The sequence below is a fragment of the Drosophila subpulchrella genome, chromosome X (genome assembly GCF_014743375.2).
Source record: "Drosophila subpulchrella strain 33 F10 #4 breed RU33 chromosome X, RU_Dsub_v1.1 Primary Assembly, whole genome shotgun sequence".
NCBI lineage: Eukaryota > Metazoa > Arthropoda > Insecta > Diptera > Drosophilidae > Drosophila > Drosophila subpulchrella.
Genome location: NC_050613.1, coordinates 24,518,568 through 24,536,583, shown reverse-complemented (window position 1 = coordinate 24,536,583; position 18,016 = coordinate 24,518,568). Strand labels below are relative to the sequence as shown.

Sequence of the window (18,016 nt, the reverse complement as noted above, 5' to 3'; positions counted from 1 at the left end):
TTCCATAAAAATCCATTACTTGAGCTTACTCAACACGATAGTTTAATTAATTGAAGCCGACGTCCGTCTTAATATAGTCTCCAAATCTGTCTCTCCTGCTCCTTACTTCTTAACATTCTCTTTGATCTTAAAACTGTGTTTGCGCTTACAAATGTAGTAATATGGTCTTAACTAAGTTAAAAAAAAGAAAGTTTCTTTTGAATGCTTGATTAGTTTGGAACTAGCACAATACGATTAGGGATTATGGGCTGGGAGCCAATAGAAAATGTTTGCAATCTAACAATAATAATGATGTGGTCTTAGTCTGGGCTGTGGTTTTAGGGTCCGGAACGCACCACGTGGCTGTTGCGGCGCTTTATTATGCGGACCTGGTTCCCCACCAGCGACACGATCGGAGGAGATGGCGGCCTAGCACGAGTAGCAGCAGTCGGCGATGGAATAAGGCCAGGTGGAATATTGACCATTCTATTATTTAGAACCACTGGCTGCTCCTGCCGCCGCTGCTGCTGTTGCGCCTTCTCTTCCTGGCGGAAAATCCGCAGTAGTTCGTCCGGATTCAGTGTCTTTCGCCTCTTTGCGATTCGTGCACACTGCGTTGGTTCCAGCACCGTCACCTCCACCTCCGCCGGTCCCTGGACCCCCGTCGACTTGAGCCGAATGTGCAGTCGAGGGATCGGCGGACGCTGTGCCTTGGCCATCAGCTCCTCGTCCAGCTTTCGAATCATAGAATCGTCATTGTAGCGTGTATAGCGCAGGCTGCTCTTTGTGATAATCAGGCCGTTCTGGAATTGGTAGTGCACCTGCATGAGGAACTTTTTGAGATCACCGAACGAGTGCACGGCCCGGAAGCGATGCACATCGTCGCGGTGGATGTCATAGCAATGCTGGATGTACTCATCGAAGCCGCCCTCCTGGGCGAGTGTACAGAAATGGCAGACCTTGAAGCGACTGTAATGGTCGATCATGTGGCGCAGCGTGGTCAGTTCGTCGGTGGAGGTGAACATGCAGAAGAAGCAATGGTAGATCACATCCGCCTTCAGCTGCCGGAAGCAGAAGCGTTCGCCAGGCTTGCTGTGCTGCACCTGGCCGTGCTGTCCGATCGCCGCCTTCGTGGGCATCACTACGCTGCACAGACCGCACTGGTAGTACTCGTTTATGGCCCCGCCGCTGCCGCTCGCACTGAGCAGCATCAGGGCCTTCAGTTCCTCGTTCGTCACGTGCTTCAGGTCGTTGGGCAGGTGGCCCATCCGGCTGATGTGGTGCGCCAGGTCCTGCCAATCGCCATAGCGATAGTCACAGTAGGCGCACTCCGCTGGCCGTCGAATATCCGCCGCCACGATGTTCCGGATGCCGTGCACCTTGAGCAGGTGCTCGTCGCGCAGTGCCTTGGCGTTGCCCTTGAAGTTCTTGCACTCGGAGCAAAGCAGCTGCGGCTGCACGCGGAAGTAGAACGGCTGCTCCGGATGAACGATGGCCCAGTGCTTGGTGCGCAGGTCCTGCAAGTTGCTGTAAGTCTCGTCGCAGTGTGTGCAGGCGAACTCCACGATTTTCTACGGTTCGATTATGGGGAATATTAAGTAATGATTGGGAAACCAAGATGTCACTAAACTGGACTTTTTGCCACTCCACTTACCGGTTCATCCTGACCTTCGCCGAGCTCCTCGGAGTCGTCGTCGGAGGCCAGCAGGTCCACCACTTCCGTCACGATGTGGGACTGGGACGTGGCCCGTTCCGGTGGCTCTTCCTGCAGCTTTTCCTCCTCCATCTCTTCATCAGGTTGGGTTTCGATGGGCTGACCCAAGGCCCAACTCATGTCGTCGGGCATTTCGTTGAGCACTTTTTCGTACTGGACCACGGACAATCCGGTTTCCTGAGGATGCACCTCGGCAATGTGCATGGCCACGTGCCGTTCGATGAAATGTCCAACGTCGCAGTGCGGACACTTCCACATGAAGCGCGACTTGTGCCTTTCCTCGCAGTGGGCAGTGATCTTCTGTAGGTTGCTGGCCGACTCCCGGCAGAGGCTGCAATAGAAGCCAAGGGTCTGCTTGTTCTTACACACGATGCGCTGGTAGATTTGCACCGGCTGCACCACCTTCCCCGAATGCTCGCTCCGAATGTGGTCGATAATAAACGTGGCGGAATTGCCGCCATAGACGCAGTACGGGCAGTGGTACTGGTAGCTCCGTTTGTGAACGGACGCCGCATGGGCCATGATCTGCAGGGCAGTGGGGAAGTACTGGAGGCACAGGTTGCACGTGTACTCCATGAGGGCGTGGCGCGCCAGTTTAGCTGGAAGGAGTTGAGAATGGAGAAAATCAATTTATCTGCTTCGCTTTGCTCCCGTTCACGCAGTTTTTGTTATCGTTTCGTCATCGAAATGATTAATTTTGTTATCGTTTCGTCATCGGAATATTTTGCTTGCACCGGAGTACATTTTTTTTGCATTTTAAAAACTTATACGAAAAAAAATGTAAAAGCTAATGATTTTCTGTAATGAAATGACTGTGTGCTTCACTTACGGGTCTTAAGCCAACGGGCGGTGATCGTATTGTCGTAGTCCATGTGGCGGTGCACCACCACGTCCACATTTTGATTGTAGTGTCGGTCCTGGATGTGCCTCTCGATGGCGACACGCTTGCTATTGTGGCGGTTGCACGCACCGCATTGGTAGACGTGGCGCTTGTGCATCAGGAGATGGGCCAAATACTTCTCCACACTGACCTGACCCGGGCGCATCTTGCAGTGCGGACAGTATATCACCTCCGAGTACTTGTGCTGCATGATCATGTGCTGGCGCAGCACCAGCTCCGAGGAGAAACGCTGGGAACAGAGCAAGAAACCGCACTGAAAGCGGATCGCCGAAGGCACATACTCATAGGGGGGCTTGAATATCTTGTGTTTCCCCGGAATCTGTGGATCCGGCTGCGGCGGCGGTGCTGCTTGGGAACCTGGAAGGGCCGATCCGGAAGTACTCGCCGCTGACCCATCTGAATCTAAAGCTGCCTCATGCTGTGGCGTAGCTGTTGATCCTGTTTCCACCACAATGGCCGATTCGTCCGTTTGGTAGGCCTGGCGAATGGCCTCCTCCTTGTGGCCGTAGAGATGCATCTGCATGGCTGTCCGCACAGTGGTGATGAAGGTACACTCCGCACAGCGCAGCTCCTTGGGGAAGATCGGGGTGCGCGGTAGGAGGCGCACCTCAGAGGAGCGGAAGTTCATCTTGGTGCCCTTGCGCCGTAGCTCCAGCTCCTCGAAGAGCTTGCGCTGAAAATTGTGCATCTGGTAGGCGCCAAAGGGCTGCTCCACGGCGGCCACGTAGCACTCGATTTCCACGCTGCCCTTGGCGACGGCATCGGGCTTCATGCGCAGCTGGATGAACTGCAGCTGCCGTTTGACCAGCTCATAGGCCTCCGGGTGCTCCTTGCGCACATGGAAGAGCATCAGGCGCTTGTTCACCGCCGTGGCCAAACAGATGCCGCAGAAGATGCTGTGGCGGGCGTGGGACTGCTGCAGATGGGTTCGCAGGGCCGGCGGTTGCATCTGCTGGGTGCAGTACTTGCACTTCACCTGCTCGCTGCCCTGGTGGGTGCTGCGGATGTGGTAGCGCAGATGGTTCACAAACTGCTCCTCTGTCAGCCGGACGATGCAGCCCTTTTGGGGGCAGGCGTACAATCTGTCTTCTGGTTAAGGGATTGAAAATTGCAATATATGTATAGATACACATATATCATTATATTAGCTCTTGTTTGGTTCATTAGTTTAGTTTCAGGGACCGTAATCATTATAATCATTTATTGCTAGACTCTCCGCACTCCTTCCTTTTTGTTTAGCATTATTGTGTCTTTTTAATAATAAGATGTCTTGAAGTCTTTGATTTTTTAGACTAGTCATATTTCTTCTTTGGTGTCTTTGTGAAATACTTTTCAATTTTGCTTCCGTTGTATACAGCTGAATTGTAAATAATGTAATGGTCTTAGAATGTTTGAAATCAATTGGAATGTATTCAGGGACGCCGTAACGAAATTTTTCTTAGTTGATGGAAATGGGGAATGTGGGCAAAGTGGTAATATTGCCCCCTCAGTCTAAATTTCTGGGGGCAGTAACCCCCGGTTTCGGCGTCCCTGACAGAAATGGATAGAATTGTGCTGTAAGGCACTTGCATTTTTTGATACTCACTATTTTTTCAAGTATTTTACTTATCCCTTTTGGGATTTTTCGAACAAGGAGAGCAATTTTGGACCAAACATTAGGTCGTTCAGCAGCTTTAGCAACACCGTCACTTGTGTGAATGGTTCGCAAAATCTTTTCGCATCACCTCTTTTCAATTTTAATCATTGCCTGGAACCAATTTTAGCGTTATGGGGATTTGTGGGCGTCACATTGGGCGTGGCCAATATTTTTTTTAGGTCAATCGTTAGGTATTGATTAAACCAATACATTTCAGTTAAAATTTTCATGCTACCATCACAACTGTGGGCGCCACAGTTGCGCGGCGTAGAAATCCCTAGAATCTGTTTGCCCAATCCCAACTAGCTCTAGCTCTTACAGCTATCGAGATCTCAGAGTTCACACGGACAGACGGATATGGGTAGATCGACTAGGATCTTTAGTCAATCCTGACCAAGAATATATATATATATTATAGGGTCGCTAAGCGTTTCCTTCTACCTGTTTCAAACGAATAGAATATACCCTCTTACTCTGAGAGTAATGGGTATAAAGCTAAATACAAATATCTTACAAATTCAAAACTGGGTTTCCTTGGTTCGTCGTGATTCACTTTATAAGACACCATTTCAAACTTTAAAATAATGCATCTCAAAATAAATTATCCGGAATTTAGCGATATTTTAATCGACAAATAATAATCAATTTTTGATCGATATTTACATAATAATAAACTCAACACAACAAACATTAAATGTCATTTTTATTTTTTATCTCAAAGGATAAATGGCTTTTACGGTCCCTAGTTAGGTTACTCACCGCTGTATCCCGTCGGTCTGAGCAGATCTGTGATCGCAACAGATACGGAAACGAGACCATTTGAACCGGTGGCTGCCACCGATCCTGATCCTCCAGTCTCTGGATTACTGCTGGCAACGGGGGCGGTCTGGCCGGTCGTCGTCGTCGTGTTTGCAGCTGCAGGGGGACAGCCAACAGCCGCAGTGTTTCGCTGACTAAGCATGTCCCGGATTTGCTGGCTTACAGACGGTGGCCCCGATGCATACTCCAGGTCGGAGCGTGGGGCCAGGTCGTGAATCATCACTCCGTGACGGAGGTAGTCATCCACATCGACTGCCACGTGGGAGCAGTACGCGCAGTTTAGATAGCCAGTGGAAGTGAAGCTAAAGCTGTGGAATTTCATGTGCTCGCGGACAAACATGACCTTGTGGGCGGTGAAGGTGCAACCGGTGGCCATGCAGCAAAATCGCTTACGATTCTGGCTCTGAACTGGCGGTGTAGCCAACTGGTCAGGGTGAGGAGGATCCTCCACGGCTGTCGATATCACTGGATCGGCGGTCATCTGAGCCCTACTGTACACCTTGCTGATAGACAAGCCCAACCCACTCTGATAGTTGATTATCAGGGGCTGTTCTTCGGGTCCTGGCTCTTTTGGCGGCGAATTGGGCTTGGCGCAGAGGAACTCGCCCAGTCCGGCGGCATTAAAGTCCACCTGCTGGCTAGGTGGTCGCGGATCCGCCGCCAGCAGACACCTCAGCATGACATTCGGGCCATTGGGTGGATCTACAGCTGCTTCCGGTTGATTCTGCTCCGCAAGTTGCTCTACCAGCCGATCGCCAGTGAATCGACGAACCCGCAGCTTGGGAAGCACGGGAGCGGGATCGGGATCGGGATTGGGAGCGAAAACAGGCGCAGTTTCCGGAACAACATCCGGCGTTTCCTCTATCGGAGGCGGCAAGGGAGTCAGGGCGGATTTGACCACCATGTGCTCGTCCCTCATGTGACGCAACTCCTCGCGAATGCTATGATGCGTATCCACTGCCTTGGACTCCGGACAGATGGCACATTTGCCGCTCCAGCGAACCAACGGATGCTCCAACGCAAAGTGATTCTCGAGTCCTTCCAGTTCGTTGGAGAAGAGGAAAGTGCAGCCCGGCCGCACGCAGTAATAGGATGCCTGCTGCTTTTGGTCGTCATCTGAGAGGGACTTTCGAAAAGCCACATTCTCCACCCGTTTGGGTGGCGCCTTAAGACGCGTAGATGTGATGGAAGTGGCCACAGGAGCGGCCACGGGAGCTGCTTCAGGAGCGGCCACGGGAGCTTCCTCAGGAGTGGCCCCAAGAGCAGCCGCAAGAGCTGACGCAGGAGAAACAGGCACCGGGATCGCTCTCTCCGCCACCGTCTCCGGCTCTAGCGGTCGCATTCTGGGCATCAGTTCGCTGGGATCGGGCATGTCGTGGCTGTTCTCGCTGCTCTGACTTCCATTGGAGGTTCCTGACTTGCCACTGGATCGGACTGCCTTGTTGAGGCGCGAGCAAAAGCGATTAAACTTCTGGAAAATGCTCTTGGGGGAGCCCTTGGAGTTTCTCTTGGCCGTCTCCAGATCCACCCACTCATCGGTGGGCGCTTTTCCGTTGTCATTATTATCATCATCATCAGAATCAGCATTATCTTCGTCTTCGCCATTTGATTCCACTGGCACCGGTTCGTCCTCAATCTCAACGTCGGAACAATCGCTGCCAATGCCATCGAGCACATCGCCGGCCAACTCAGCCAGCGTGACTGCCCGAACCTCTTCGGCAGCAGGATGTGGAACAGATTGTGGTCGCGTTGGAGTCACCTGCTCCACATCCACATCTACATCCTCTTCGTCCATTGGCGTTGGAGTGGCTTGCGCTAGAGTGGCCGGCTCTGGTTCTAATACACTTGGCTCTGGTTCTAACACACTTGGCTCTGGTTCTAATACACTTGGCTCTGGTTCCAATACACTTGGCTCTGGTTCTAATACACTTGGCCCTGCTTCCACCAGGTCAGCGCCCAGGCCGGGCAGCACGACGGGCTTTTCATCCACCATCAAGCTCTTGTTCTGAATGGCCTGTTCCTCGTCGACGTCTTCCTCCAGTTCCGATTCCATTTCGACATCTGCCAGACACTCGTTGACCACCAGCACGGGTTCCTTTTCTGGCGGGGGCAGCGGTAGCCGCCGCATATCATGATCCACCTCCATTTTGGTCAGCACCCGCTCCTGCTCCTCCTGTTCTTCTTGATCTTCCTTTTCTCGCTCCTGTTCCTCTTGCTCTTCGCGTTCTCTCTTCACTAGACGAACGGATTTCTTGGCCATATTCTTAAACCTGATCTTGATCTTCTTTAGCTGTTTACCCTTTTTGGTCACCTTGGGAGTGTTGGGCACCTTGTGTGTGTTGCGCACCTTGGCAGCTCCACTTGTGCTTGGCTCGGAGGTGTTATCCTCATTTCCTTGCAGCATGGCGTCGGCCTCCTCTTGCGACTCGACTGTCGGCACGTCCTTCAGTGAGCAGAGCATCAGTTCCTCCCGCTCCACACTCTTAAGCTGCTCCTTGGTGAGGCCATGCTGCTGCATCAGATGCCGGTCCATATTCCCCTTGTTCTGCTGCACAAACTGGCATAGATGGCACACGTGCACTTTCATCGGCAGACTGCAGTTGTCAGGATAGCTCAGTGGTTTGGCACCCGGACCACAGGTCTCGGTGTGCGCCTGCAGCCTAATGAGGCGGTTCTGCGGGAAGTGACAGCGGGAGCACTGGTGACGCGGCTCGCCCATGTGGGCGGACAAATGCTCGCCAAGTTCCAGCCGGTTATGGAGCAATGACTTCCGGCAGAACGGACAAGTGAAGTGAATCTTGTTATAGTGCCGCTGTGAAATCCGGTAGTCCGGCCGATTGCCGCGTCCGAGCCGCAGATCTTCAAGCACGCCGGGTGGCAAGCGGGCGGCATAGTGCTCCCCGTGGTCCATCAAGTAGTGACAGAGAGGGCTCCTGCGGACTGGCTTCGAGCAGACCACACACTTGACGCAAGCCTTCGACTTGGCGTGCCATTCGGGATTTGTGTTGCGAACTTCATTTTTCTTCTGCTTGCGCTTCTTCGCTGGTTTCTGCTCTTTCTCGCCCTGCTTCTTAAGCAGCTCTTCCAAGGCAGCACTTCGCTGTATTCTCACTTGGCAGCGCTTGGTTTTTGGCAAGGTCTTGGCCTTAAACGTTGTCCGATTTATGCCGGACGACCGGGATCCGGGACCAAAGGGCTTGCCCCTTCGCGCCACGTTCCGTATAAAAATGGGACTGGCCAGGGAAACGCTTGAAATGCTATCGGCGGCCGGTGAGGCTCGTGAGAGAGAAGGAGTTCGGGAACGCTGGCTACTGGACCGCGTCTGCGAGGGAGTTCGGGAGCGCCGGGTACAGGCCCTGCGCCCGGTGGCCCGCAGCACTTCTTCGCCGTAGTACATTTGCGCAATGTCCTCGTTTAGCTTGTCCAGCTCGTTGCGCTTCTTTCGGGGTTTCGCGCGAGGTTTTGGAGGTGGTGGAATCACGGTCACGGGGACCGCCGGCTCGGAGGAGTTTTCGTCCACATCCATAATGTTGACCTCCTCGTTGTCCTCTGCCGGCTGCTTGACAGATATATCTATATCCTTGACAGCATTAACCTCCTCACTTTCCAAGCGTGCCTTCTTGGGCTCCACCGGCGTATTCGGAGCTTCCTTTGAAATGGTTTGTCGCCTGCGCTTACGATTTGGAGCAGGAACAGGAATAGGATCAACAGCATTGGCATCAACAGCCAATGAATTTTCAGCATGCTTGGCGCTGTCAGGGGCAGGAGTCTTTGCCATACTTGTACTGCCATCGGTGGCCTTTGTCCGCGACCTGTTAATCTGGCCCAGACCAAAGCAGCTCCGACTCAGTTGCGTCTCGTTGAAGGATGCCTCTAGGCCGCGAGTGCGACGCTTGCCGGAGATAATGTTCTGCGTGGAAACGCTACAGTTGTCGCTGGTCTTCTCAAACATGTTGGCCAGGCTGCGGGCGTTTTGAGACTTGCGCTTTTGCTCCTGCAGGTCCTCGTAGAGGAGACTGGGGGTAAAGATTTCTGCCTTGTCCACCAGCGGCTTGCTTGCCGTGGGAGCCATGGAGTTGCGCCGCTGCATGATGCGGCGCAGAAGTTGAGGGCACGGACCGGGCACCTCTTCGTCGTCGTGATCATCATCTTCCCGAGGTTTGCTTTCCGTGACCTTGGTTTCCTTCTCCAGAGTGCCTGCATCAGGGTGCACCATCAATGTGTGGGCATTGGGTCCAAGCACAATTTTTAGCTTAGACAGTTTTGGCGGTTTATCCTCCTCATCTACCGCATCCTCTTTAATCTCTTGGTTGTTTTCAGGTCCTTTATCTTCCGAATTTTCTTTCGCTGGCTTAGCCTCTGAAGTTGATATGGCGCGCTTCCTCGCAGCCTTCTCTACGGCCGCCTTTTTCGCTCTGTCCAATTTGGCGAACACATCCTCATCGTCATCATCCTCCTGTTGCTTCGTCTCAACATCTGCTGAGGGAGCTGCCTCCGAGACGGAAGACTTGCTTCCTGTCGGCTGGGCAGGCTGGATGTCGGGTGTACTAGGAGCTACCTCTGGAATGGGAGAAGAGTTAGCTTCGCTGGCGGGCGGCTCGTTCTCCAGGTTGTCTGTATTTTCAGAGCTATTCACACTGGTCACGCTATCCGTGTCCGCAAACTCACGAGTTTTGTCACCACCTCGCGATTTCTTCTCATGCTCCCTGTCTTGTCTTTTCTTTTCCTTCTTGGCGGATCTATTCTTCTCCTTCTCGGTCTTATTATCAAGCGACTTGTGATGCTTCTTGGACTTTTCCAGACTGTTTTCCGCCTTGTCCTTATCCTTAGCCTTATCTATATGCCTGTCCTTATTCTTATCAGTATCTTTATCTTTTTTGGCATCACATGACTTGCTCGTGGGAGAGTTTGAGGAGGACCTTAAGCTGTCCCCATCCCCATTGACTGGGCTTGGAGCTGCTGGTGCTGCGGCTGGGGGGGTTTTCTTCGGTATTCGAAAGTCTAGCTTCTTTGTTAACGGACCGAGAGTGACGTTGCGGTAGGAGGTGTCCAGTTCCGGAACAGGTATCACCGCTGACGTCGCCTCCGCGGCCTCAATCTCCTCCTTTCTTCGTTGTGTCTCGGCGGCGAGCAACTTGCGCTTCTCTTCGGCATCCAGCTGCCTCTGAATCTCCGCTATCATTTGGCGTTCCTCCTCCGCAGCCTTAGCCTTGGCCTCCGCCTCAGCGCGAGCCTTGGCCTTGCGGTGCTCCCCATATGTGCGGGGCACGTCATGGGCTCGGTCGAAGCGGGAACCCGAGTTACCGAAACCCCGGCTGTTGTGACCTCCACGATAACCGCCTCTGAAGCTGTGCGAGCCATTAAAGACTCCTGCATTTTCACTTTCATTTTGATTGCCCTTAAACCCTCTTACATTTGACCCGCTCCCATTCTGACTGCCACCCCAGCTGGACTTGTTGTAGGCACTACCATTGCCGTTAACGTTGTTGTTGTTATTGTTGTTGCACTGCCAGCTATTGGCGGAGTCTTCAAAGCCGCTGTAGACGCTTGAAGCGCGACGCGGATCACTGGGATATTGTGGCGCCTGTGGCGGTTGCTGCTGCTGATGATGTAAATGGGATGGCTTGTTTTGCCAGATGCGAGGATCACGTGGCGGCTCTCGGCTCTCACTGCCGTTAAGGGGCCTGGTTTCAATGCTTGATTCTCTATGGGCTCGAGGATCTCCAGGAGTTTCAGAGTTGTGCAGCGAAGTACGCGGATCTCGAGGATCTCCAGGAGTTTCAGAGTTGTGCAGCGAAGTACGCGGATCTCGAGGATCTCCAGGAGTTTCAGAGTTGTGCAGCGAAGTACGCGAAGCATTAAAGCCACTCTTCAGGGGACTGTTCGAAAACGCGGCCCAAGTACCGCGCTTAATGCTTGGCGGCGGCGGAATAGGCGAAGGAGTACGAACAACGGGAGGCGGGGTCATGAGCGGTAAGCTGATGTTATTGTTGTTAATATTGTTGGTCACGGGCGTAGGCAAGATCAAACTCAAGTTCTTCTTGCCGCGCGGATCATTAATGTTGGAGGCCAGGGGCGGCATTTCCTGTACGGCCCCTGCTCCTGCTCCTCCTCCTAATCCTAATCCTCCTCCTCGCAAGGCGGCCAGCTTCTTCCGCGCTTCCTCCAGCGAGGCGCTCTCCGACAATGCTGCCGGAACCATGCACTCGTCAGTTCCAATCTTTTCAGACTGCCTTGAGGGTGCTTCCACCATGGAGAAAGGCACAGTCACAGGCACAGGCGGTGTGGATCGACGCACAAAATCCAAAGTATCCGCTGGTTGCACCGGTTTTTCTGGCAAACGGCGGGTGAACTGCACCGATTCTGGATAGGATCGACGCGAAAAGTCCTTCTCTGGCGAAGCTGCAGCGAACGATTCTTTGGCTGATGATGGCAATGTATGCTGGGCATTGGCCCGCTGCTTCTTCTCCTCCATGCGGGCCTCCTGCATGGCAGCCAGCACTCCGCGATTGAGAGGAGTACTGGTCAGAGAACCGCGTTTCTTATGAAAAGCGGGTGGCGCTGGCGCTTGTTCTTGCTCTGCAATAGCAGGTGACTTTGCATCCGGAAGCTGAACCTGAGTTTGAGCTTGAGCTGGGGCAAGTAGTTCCGTCACAGGTTTCTGCTTATCATCTGGTAGCGGCTTGCCCAAGGGAGCCTTTAAAGGAGCTCGATTCTGTGCGGAAGCCAAGGAGCCTGACACCTTGTTGGTGGAGGAGGTGCTGAAGGAGCCAGAGCCAAAGGCAGAAGTCTTTGCTAAGGAACCGTACGTACTTCCGATCGAGCTGTGCTCCAGCTTTGGTATCGCTGGCTTGGGCTTGGCAGCTGCACCCGGAATAGGTGATCCGTTCGTTTTGCAAGACGCCGCCAGGGGATAGGGCGCGGTCTTGGTGGTGGCAGCTGATGAGGGGATGGCTAAGCCGTTTGGCTTGGGACCCGTACTGGGTTTCGGCTTGACGGAGGAGGTCGTCGTCGCATTTGTCTCAGAGTGGTCGGTGATTTCGATGATTTCCCCTGGTATCTTCTGCAGATCCAAAATAAAGGGGTTAGGACATGAAGATGTGGCCAGTAAGAGTGACCCAAACTCGACTTACCGGTTCGAATCTGTTCTTTAGCTTTTCGATGATCCTCTCGATCTTGTTTAGTGTTGTCATCGATACATTTCTGAAACGGAGAAGTGGATGATATGTTGGATGACCAAGTCGGATGGTCGGCTCTGGGTCCATGGACTTACTCGCGCTGCAGCAGACCGACCAGGGAGTCCAGCCGGTGGCCCTGTACATCGGATAGGGTCTTCTGGTAGTCCGTTCGCACACGCTGGATAAAGGGCACAAATGAACGGATCTCCGCCAGCTTGGCCTGGACCTTCTCCTTCAGCGCGTTGTCGCAGGCCACCTCCACCACGTCGTCCTCGCTCTCCTCCATACTGCAGGCGGCACTGGGGGCTCGATCCGTATCCGACTCCTCTGTGGGATTGGGTTTGGGTTTAGGGGTTATTACAAGGCTATACACTGCACTGCATGGTCGTGTTCAACTATCCAGATCTGACATTTGGGCTCACATCATCACCAATCACCATCACTCACCGAATGGCAGCAACTAACATGCCATCAATGTCCATGGAAAGTGCAAACTACGTGTGCATAAAGCGGTTTTTATTTACTTAACATTCCGTTCCTTTTTTCAACTTAATTAACCGTTCAATGGAAGGGTAGCACACATGTAAGGTTCACGGCGTCGTCAAAACGAATGACAACAACAACTGTGGCGCCGAATCCGAATACGGGTAAAAGCGATAACTATCGATAGTGTGCTTTCTATCGTTCTTAATACAAATATTAGCGCATGCAAAACTACGAGATTCAATTTCAATACAAGCTATTGTTTACTTAGCATCTACTTAAATAAATGCATTAACCATTTAAAAATAACAAGCGTCAAGTCGCAGTATTCCTGCACGGCCGACTATCGATAGTGCGATACTGCGATGAGTGTCATCACACTCACGAGCACGCTCTAGTTTATTTTCATCAAATAAGTCCAACAACAACACAACGGAACTACTTCTAAGAATATACCTACATAAAAAAAACAACTTTAGTAAAGAGAAGAGCGCAAAGGAGAGTGAAATGCGCATTAAACTACGGCGAAGTGAATTCGCCGCAGGCTGCAGTGGTGTGCGTGTGGCGGTGGCCAAGTGTCAGTGTATTAGTGGCGTAGGGCGATCGATTTTTTTGATGCTGTTGTTGTTGCTTTTGCAGAGGAAAAAAAATCACGGTGCTGGGATCGGCAACGCAAATAAAAGATACATATATGTATGTGTACTATATACGTATGTATGTACGTATTTTACAAATCCCCTACCTGAACTGCGGTTTGAAACGAAGTTTGGAGCAACACCACCGAGTGGATATTACACATTCAAACATATGAGTCTACTGCTGGTCTTCTTCTCATAGGTCTGTTCGAAACGGAAGGCACAAAGAAATACGTAACTTCCGTTGATACGACATAAGAACTTCTCGCGACCCTTGCACTGGTTTGAAAGTCTTGGAAACACCCGAGAATTCTAGATCGACGTGGCAGCTTGCGATGAAGCTGATCAAAAATATAGATTATTCATCGTACGATCGGAAGTTGTGAAAGAACTGAAATCTCGATTTTTACTGAGCACATCCGACCTAATCACTGGGTATTTGCAAATTATTACCATAAATAGCTTTAAACTTGCTGTTTACAATTTAATTAGTGTCGTAGGCTTTCGGAGGTTCAACCCTTTTCAATAATCACTCTCAATAACAATCATATTTGTCAAGCTTAATTACACTGTATTAAATGCATACGTCTTTCTAAATCCGCCTTCTTGCCTGACTCGGAGGTCTGGGAATACCGAATACATAAAAAATGGACTGTATACTGTGCGAAATTTCCAACTAGTATACACACAAAATTGAGACGGCCAAAGATATGGAAAGATCGCACACAATGAAAAGAGGGCGAAGTTTGTCTTCGGAGGGGTTGCTGCGGAAGAACAACTCGGTTCGTTAACAGAAACCATGAACCATCTGGAACACTAATTATAGGGTATTAACCCAAGTATAGAAGATATTCAGAGGTCAAGAAGAAATTTTAAATCACCATCAACAGCCATGTCTGTTTCTATGAAAATTATTCTCTCCGTGAGTATCCACTTTTTAAACCCTTATTCTTCTAGTATCAGAACCTGAAGTGCAATAAGGGCTTCTCATGAAGGATGTCATTGGAATATAAATAATGAACACAAGTAAATTAACTAATATTGGATATGGAAAGGATTGGTTTTGAGAAGTCCTAAATGAATGGATTTTGCAAATTTATATATTAAGTTGAAAAAGATTCAAAATACTATGTAGTTTAAGAAATAAAATAAATTAAACATTCCAGGTTGCTGTTTGATTAGTGCAAATATGTACTACTTAGATGAATTTTGGACGCGGGGATACACTTGTTTTATATTGATTAAAGGAATATTCAGGGAATATATTTTAAATCCTAAATATGCATATAAATATGCAGCCTAGAGGACTCGGGTGATGACTCGGGTCAATCATTTATAAACGTGGGAAATGGTGACGTGTGCCTCAAGTTGTAATTACCTTCTGCTCGTTACTCCATGACCTACATAATTTTTGATTCCTTTTACTAAAGGTAGTTTCTTGAAGAATTCCAACTTTTAAAGAATAGGTTACATTTGTCCGTGTGGTCAGATGAACTCCAGCATTCTTTATTTAAAAATCAATTTTATAGAACAGGGGTTCTTCTTTCTTTTCTCTTGTAATTGCTTTTCCAAAGTGCATTTTTTGCTATAAAAACAAAGTTGACTTTCCTATGATGTGCTTAAAAATCATACAAGATTTTCATACGACAAAATAATAAGCATTCTAATATATTCAACAATAATTATTGTTACAGATTATAATCTGTAACTGTGGGCCAGTGCCAACAACCTCGAGTTAAATATCCTCGATGAACAGTAATGCCTTTAGAACTCGCGTACTCATAGAGTTCCAACATATAACTTTTCAAGGTCAGTCTTAAGAAATCGCGGTCCAAGGAAGATAATTTATTTGTTGGGTCTTGGTCGTTATAAAAGTCAATATATGTTTTTAATATTTTCCAATCGTTTAGTACTTGTTCAACTTTGGAATCCATATAAAAGCTTGCGGCGTATTTATTTTCTATTTATACCCGTTATTCGTAGAGTAAAAGGGTATACTAGATTCGTCGGAAAGTATGTAACAGGCAGAAGGAAGCGTTTCCGACCCCATTAAATATTCTTGTTCAGGATCACTAGACATGTCGATCTTGCCAAGTCTGTCTGTCCGTATGAACGCTGAGATTTCGGAAACTATAAGAGCTAGGCTATTGGGATTTGGCATGCAGATTCCTGAACTTCTTGCGCAGCGCAAGTTTGTTTCAGCAAGGTGCCACGCCCACTCTAACGCCCACAAACCGCCAAAAATTGTGGCTGCTACAGTTTTGATGCTAGAATACAAATTTAAGCTGAAATGTATTGTTCTTATCAATACCTATCGATTGACCCAAAAAAAAGTTTGCCACGCCCACTTTAACGCCGACAAACTTCAAGAAATCGTAAGTAAACGCGGATGTCTCGGAAACTATCAAAGATATAGAATTGGGATTTCACATTTAGATTCCGTAGCCTTGTACGCAGCGCAAGTTTGTTACGCGAATATGCCACGCCCACTCTAACGCCCACAAACCGCCCAATTCTGTGGCGCCCACAATTTTCATGCTAGATAAAAAATGTTAACTGAAATGTATTAGTCTCGTCAATACCTTTCGATTGACCCAAAAAAAGTTTGCCACGCCTACTCTAACGCCCATAACGCTTAAATCTGTCTACCGCCCACATAACCATATACCATAGATCACGGGTAGGTGGCGCATTCCAATCTCGCTTTGCTGCTTGCATATCTCAATTTCCCTTTGGTCCCTTAAGCTGAGTAACGGGTATCTGATAGTCTCGATAGTACTCGACTATAGCGTTTTTCCTTGATTTCTATTAAGTACTTACATTGCGTTCAGGACTATACGATTTATCCGTTACCGAGGAAAAGGCATAGAATCTTCAGATGTGCTTTGGATTAAAATATACGATTCTCCTTGCACCGCGATTTCTTAAGATTAACCATGAAGTTATATGTTGGTCATTCATGGTAAAGCGAATTCTTAAAAAATCATTGTCCATCGACGATACTTAATTCGCGATTGTGGGGACCGGCCCTTAACCAGAATGCTAGAATGCTTATTATTTTGACAACGAATGAATGTGGTGCTTTTTATAGAGCTATGCGGTTAACTCGGTTACATTGGTTTAGCATAGGCAGGAGGGACAAATTAGAGTATTTTCTTTGATCACCGTCGATGGTTCATTACCAGAGAATCTGCCGTACCATTCGAGTAGAGCTAGGATTTGTGGAACTATGTCTTCCTCCTTTGTACTCGAGTTATGGAGTCAATCTAGTGAAGCATTTTTGGAATCATCGGGTTATTGGGTCATTCGATAAATAACCCGACATAGTGAAACGAGGCTTTAAAAGCCTGTTTACACTAGGGTGAAGTTAGAGATTCATATGTCTTGCATGGTCAACTGCAGGTGGGCAAAAGAAGGGTCTTGGTTGGGTCTTTGGTATTTGTTTGGTATATTTGGTATTTCTTTGTCTATCGTCGGTCATTCATCACTAAAGAATCTGATGTAGTACTAGGGATAGGATTTTCCAGCCTGACACGAATATAAATATTGCTTAAGAAAAAACCGCGTATATCGAGAGTTTTCGTGCCAATTGGGCGATGGAGTTTACCCAATGTAAGCACTTTTTTGGAGTAGTCGGGTTACTCGATAGGTAACCCGACATAGTGTGACAAGGATTTAAGGTTCAACTTTTCTCATTCCCTATCGGTCCATGTAATACTAAAAGCTTGTTAATTAGAGCTGCTCTATGCCTATCTTGCTCGCACTTGCGTGAAATCCTAGTTTGAGAAAAAATTTATCTATAGAATGAGCCCAACAATGTGTTCTTATTGACTTATTTGACCTTAATGTTAATCGAGTATGTTATCGATAAATATAATCGATAAGTCGATAACAATACTAGTCCTTTCATCAAGCAAAATCAACGACAAACGTCCTTTCTGCTGTTCAAAAAAGATAGCACGTTATTGAATTGACAAATGTTTACATTTAAGGCGATTAAATTCTTCACGATAAGTTCTCCGCGGAAGTTATGCAGACACACTTTCACAAACACACCCGCAAAAGCTTACACATATACGACGCAAACGCAAACGAGCACAAATACACACGAGCGCATGACGTTTTGTTGCTGGCCTGTAGTTGTTGTTTTTTTTTTCTTGCAGCGCACTTCCCGTTTTATAGGCTACTTTACTAGCATAAGGTATAGCTAAAGTAATGGTCAACTGTACTTACCTCAGCTCTGCCCCTTCCGTTGCTCCTGTGCCACTGTAATGCTCAGAAATGTGGCCTTGTGGGGCGACGGGTTATACAAAAAAAACGTCGATGCGAACACCACCAAAGTTGACGCTGAAATGGCTGTCTGCCGAACAACTGCCGGCGGATACGACGCACGCACACAACCTTGAGTACCGCTGATTCCGATATATGAAAGCGTGGTCACACCGACACGGCTACGGCCTCAATTCGCTGCGCCGAATTCGCCGCAGATAAACTATCACGAGTATCGCGGCGCGATGATCACCACAGCTCTGATGATCACTAATTCCTTTACAGAGATAAATGCAATGAATTTTGGATAGTGCTGTTCCAATAATGTTGTCGTCTCGCTGTAACTTTAGTTTTCTCCGCCTTATCGAACGAGCAGCAGTTTACGAATGACTGCAACTTACA

The 18,016-nt window shown here is 49.1% G+C and overlaps 1 protein-coding gene across 5 annotated transcripts; it reads right to left on the bottom strand.

Moving 5' to 3' along the window:
* Window positions 1-17,946, bottom strand: LOC119558026. Of its 5 annotated transcripts, none has more exons than XM_037871153.1 (7): window positions 17,579-17,946; window positions 12,323-12,554; window positions 12,183-12,252; window positions 4,990-12,112; window positions 2,523-3,683; window positions 1,634-2,292; window positions 1-1,550 (listed from the first exon to the last, which is right to left on the bottom strand). In XM_037871153.1, the coding sequence occupies exons 2-7, from the start codon at window positions 12,511-12,513 to the stop codon at window positions 318-320; spliced, it is 10,437 nt and encodes a 3,478-aa protein (XP_037727081.1). In that variant the 5' UTR covers window positions 12,514-12,554; window positions 17,579-17,946; the 3' UTR covers window positions 1-317. The 5 variants fall into 5 exon arrangements, 4 of the variants coding, with proteins under 4 accessions (XP_037727081.1, XP_037727080.1, XP_037727082.1 ...); XM_037871152.1 differs by lacking the exon at window positions 17,579-17,946 and adding an exon at window positions 12,675-14,438; XM_037871154.1 differs by lacking the exon at window positions 17,579-17,946 and adding an exon at window positions 13,453-14,438.
* Window positions 17,947-18,016: the final 70 nt, after the last annotated feature.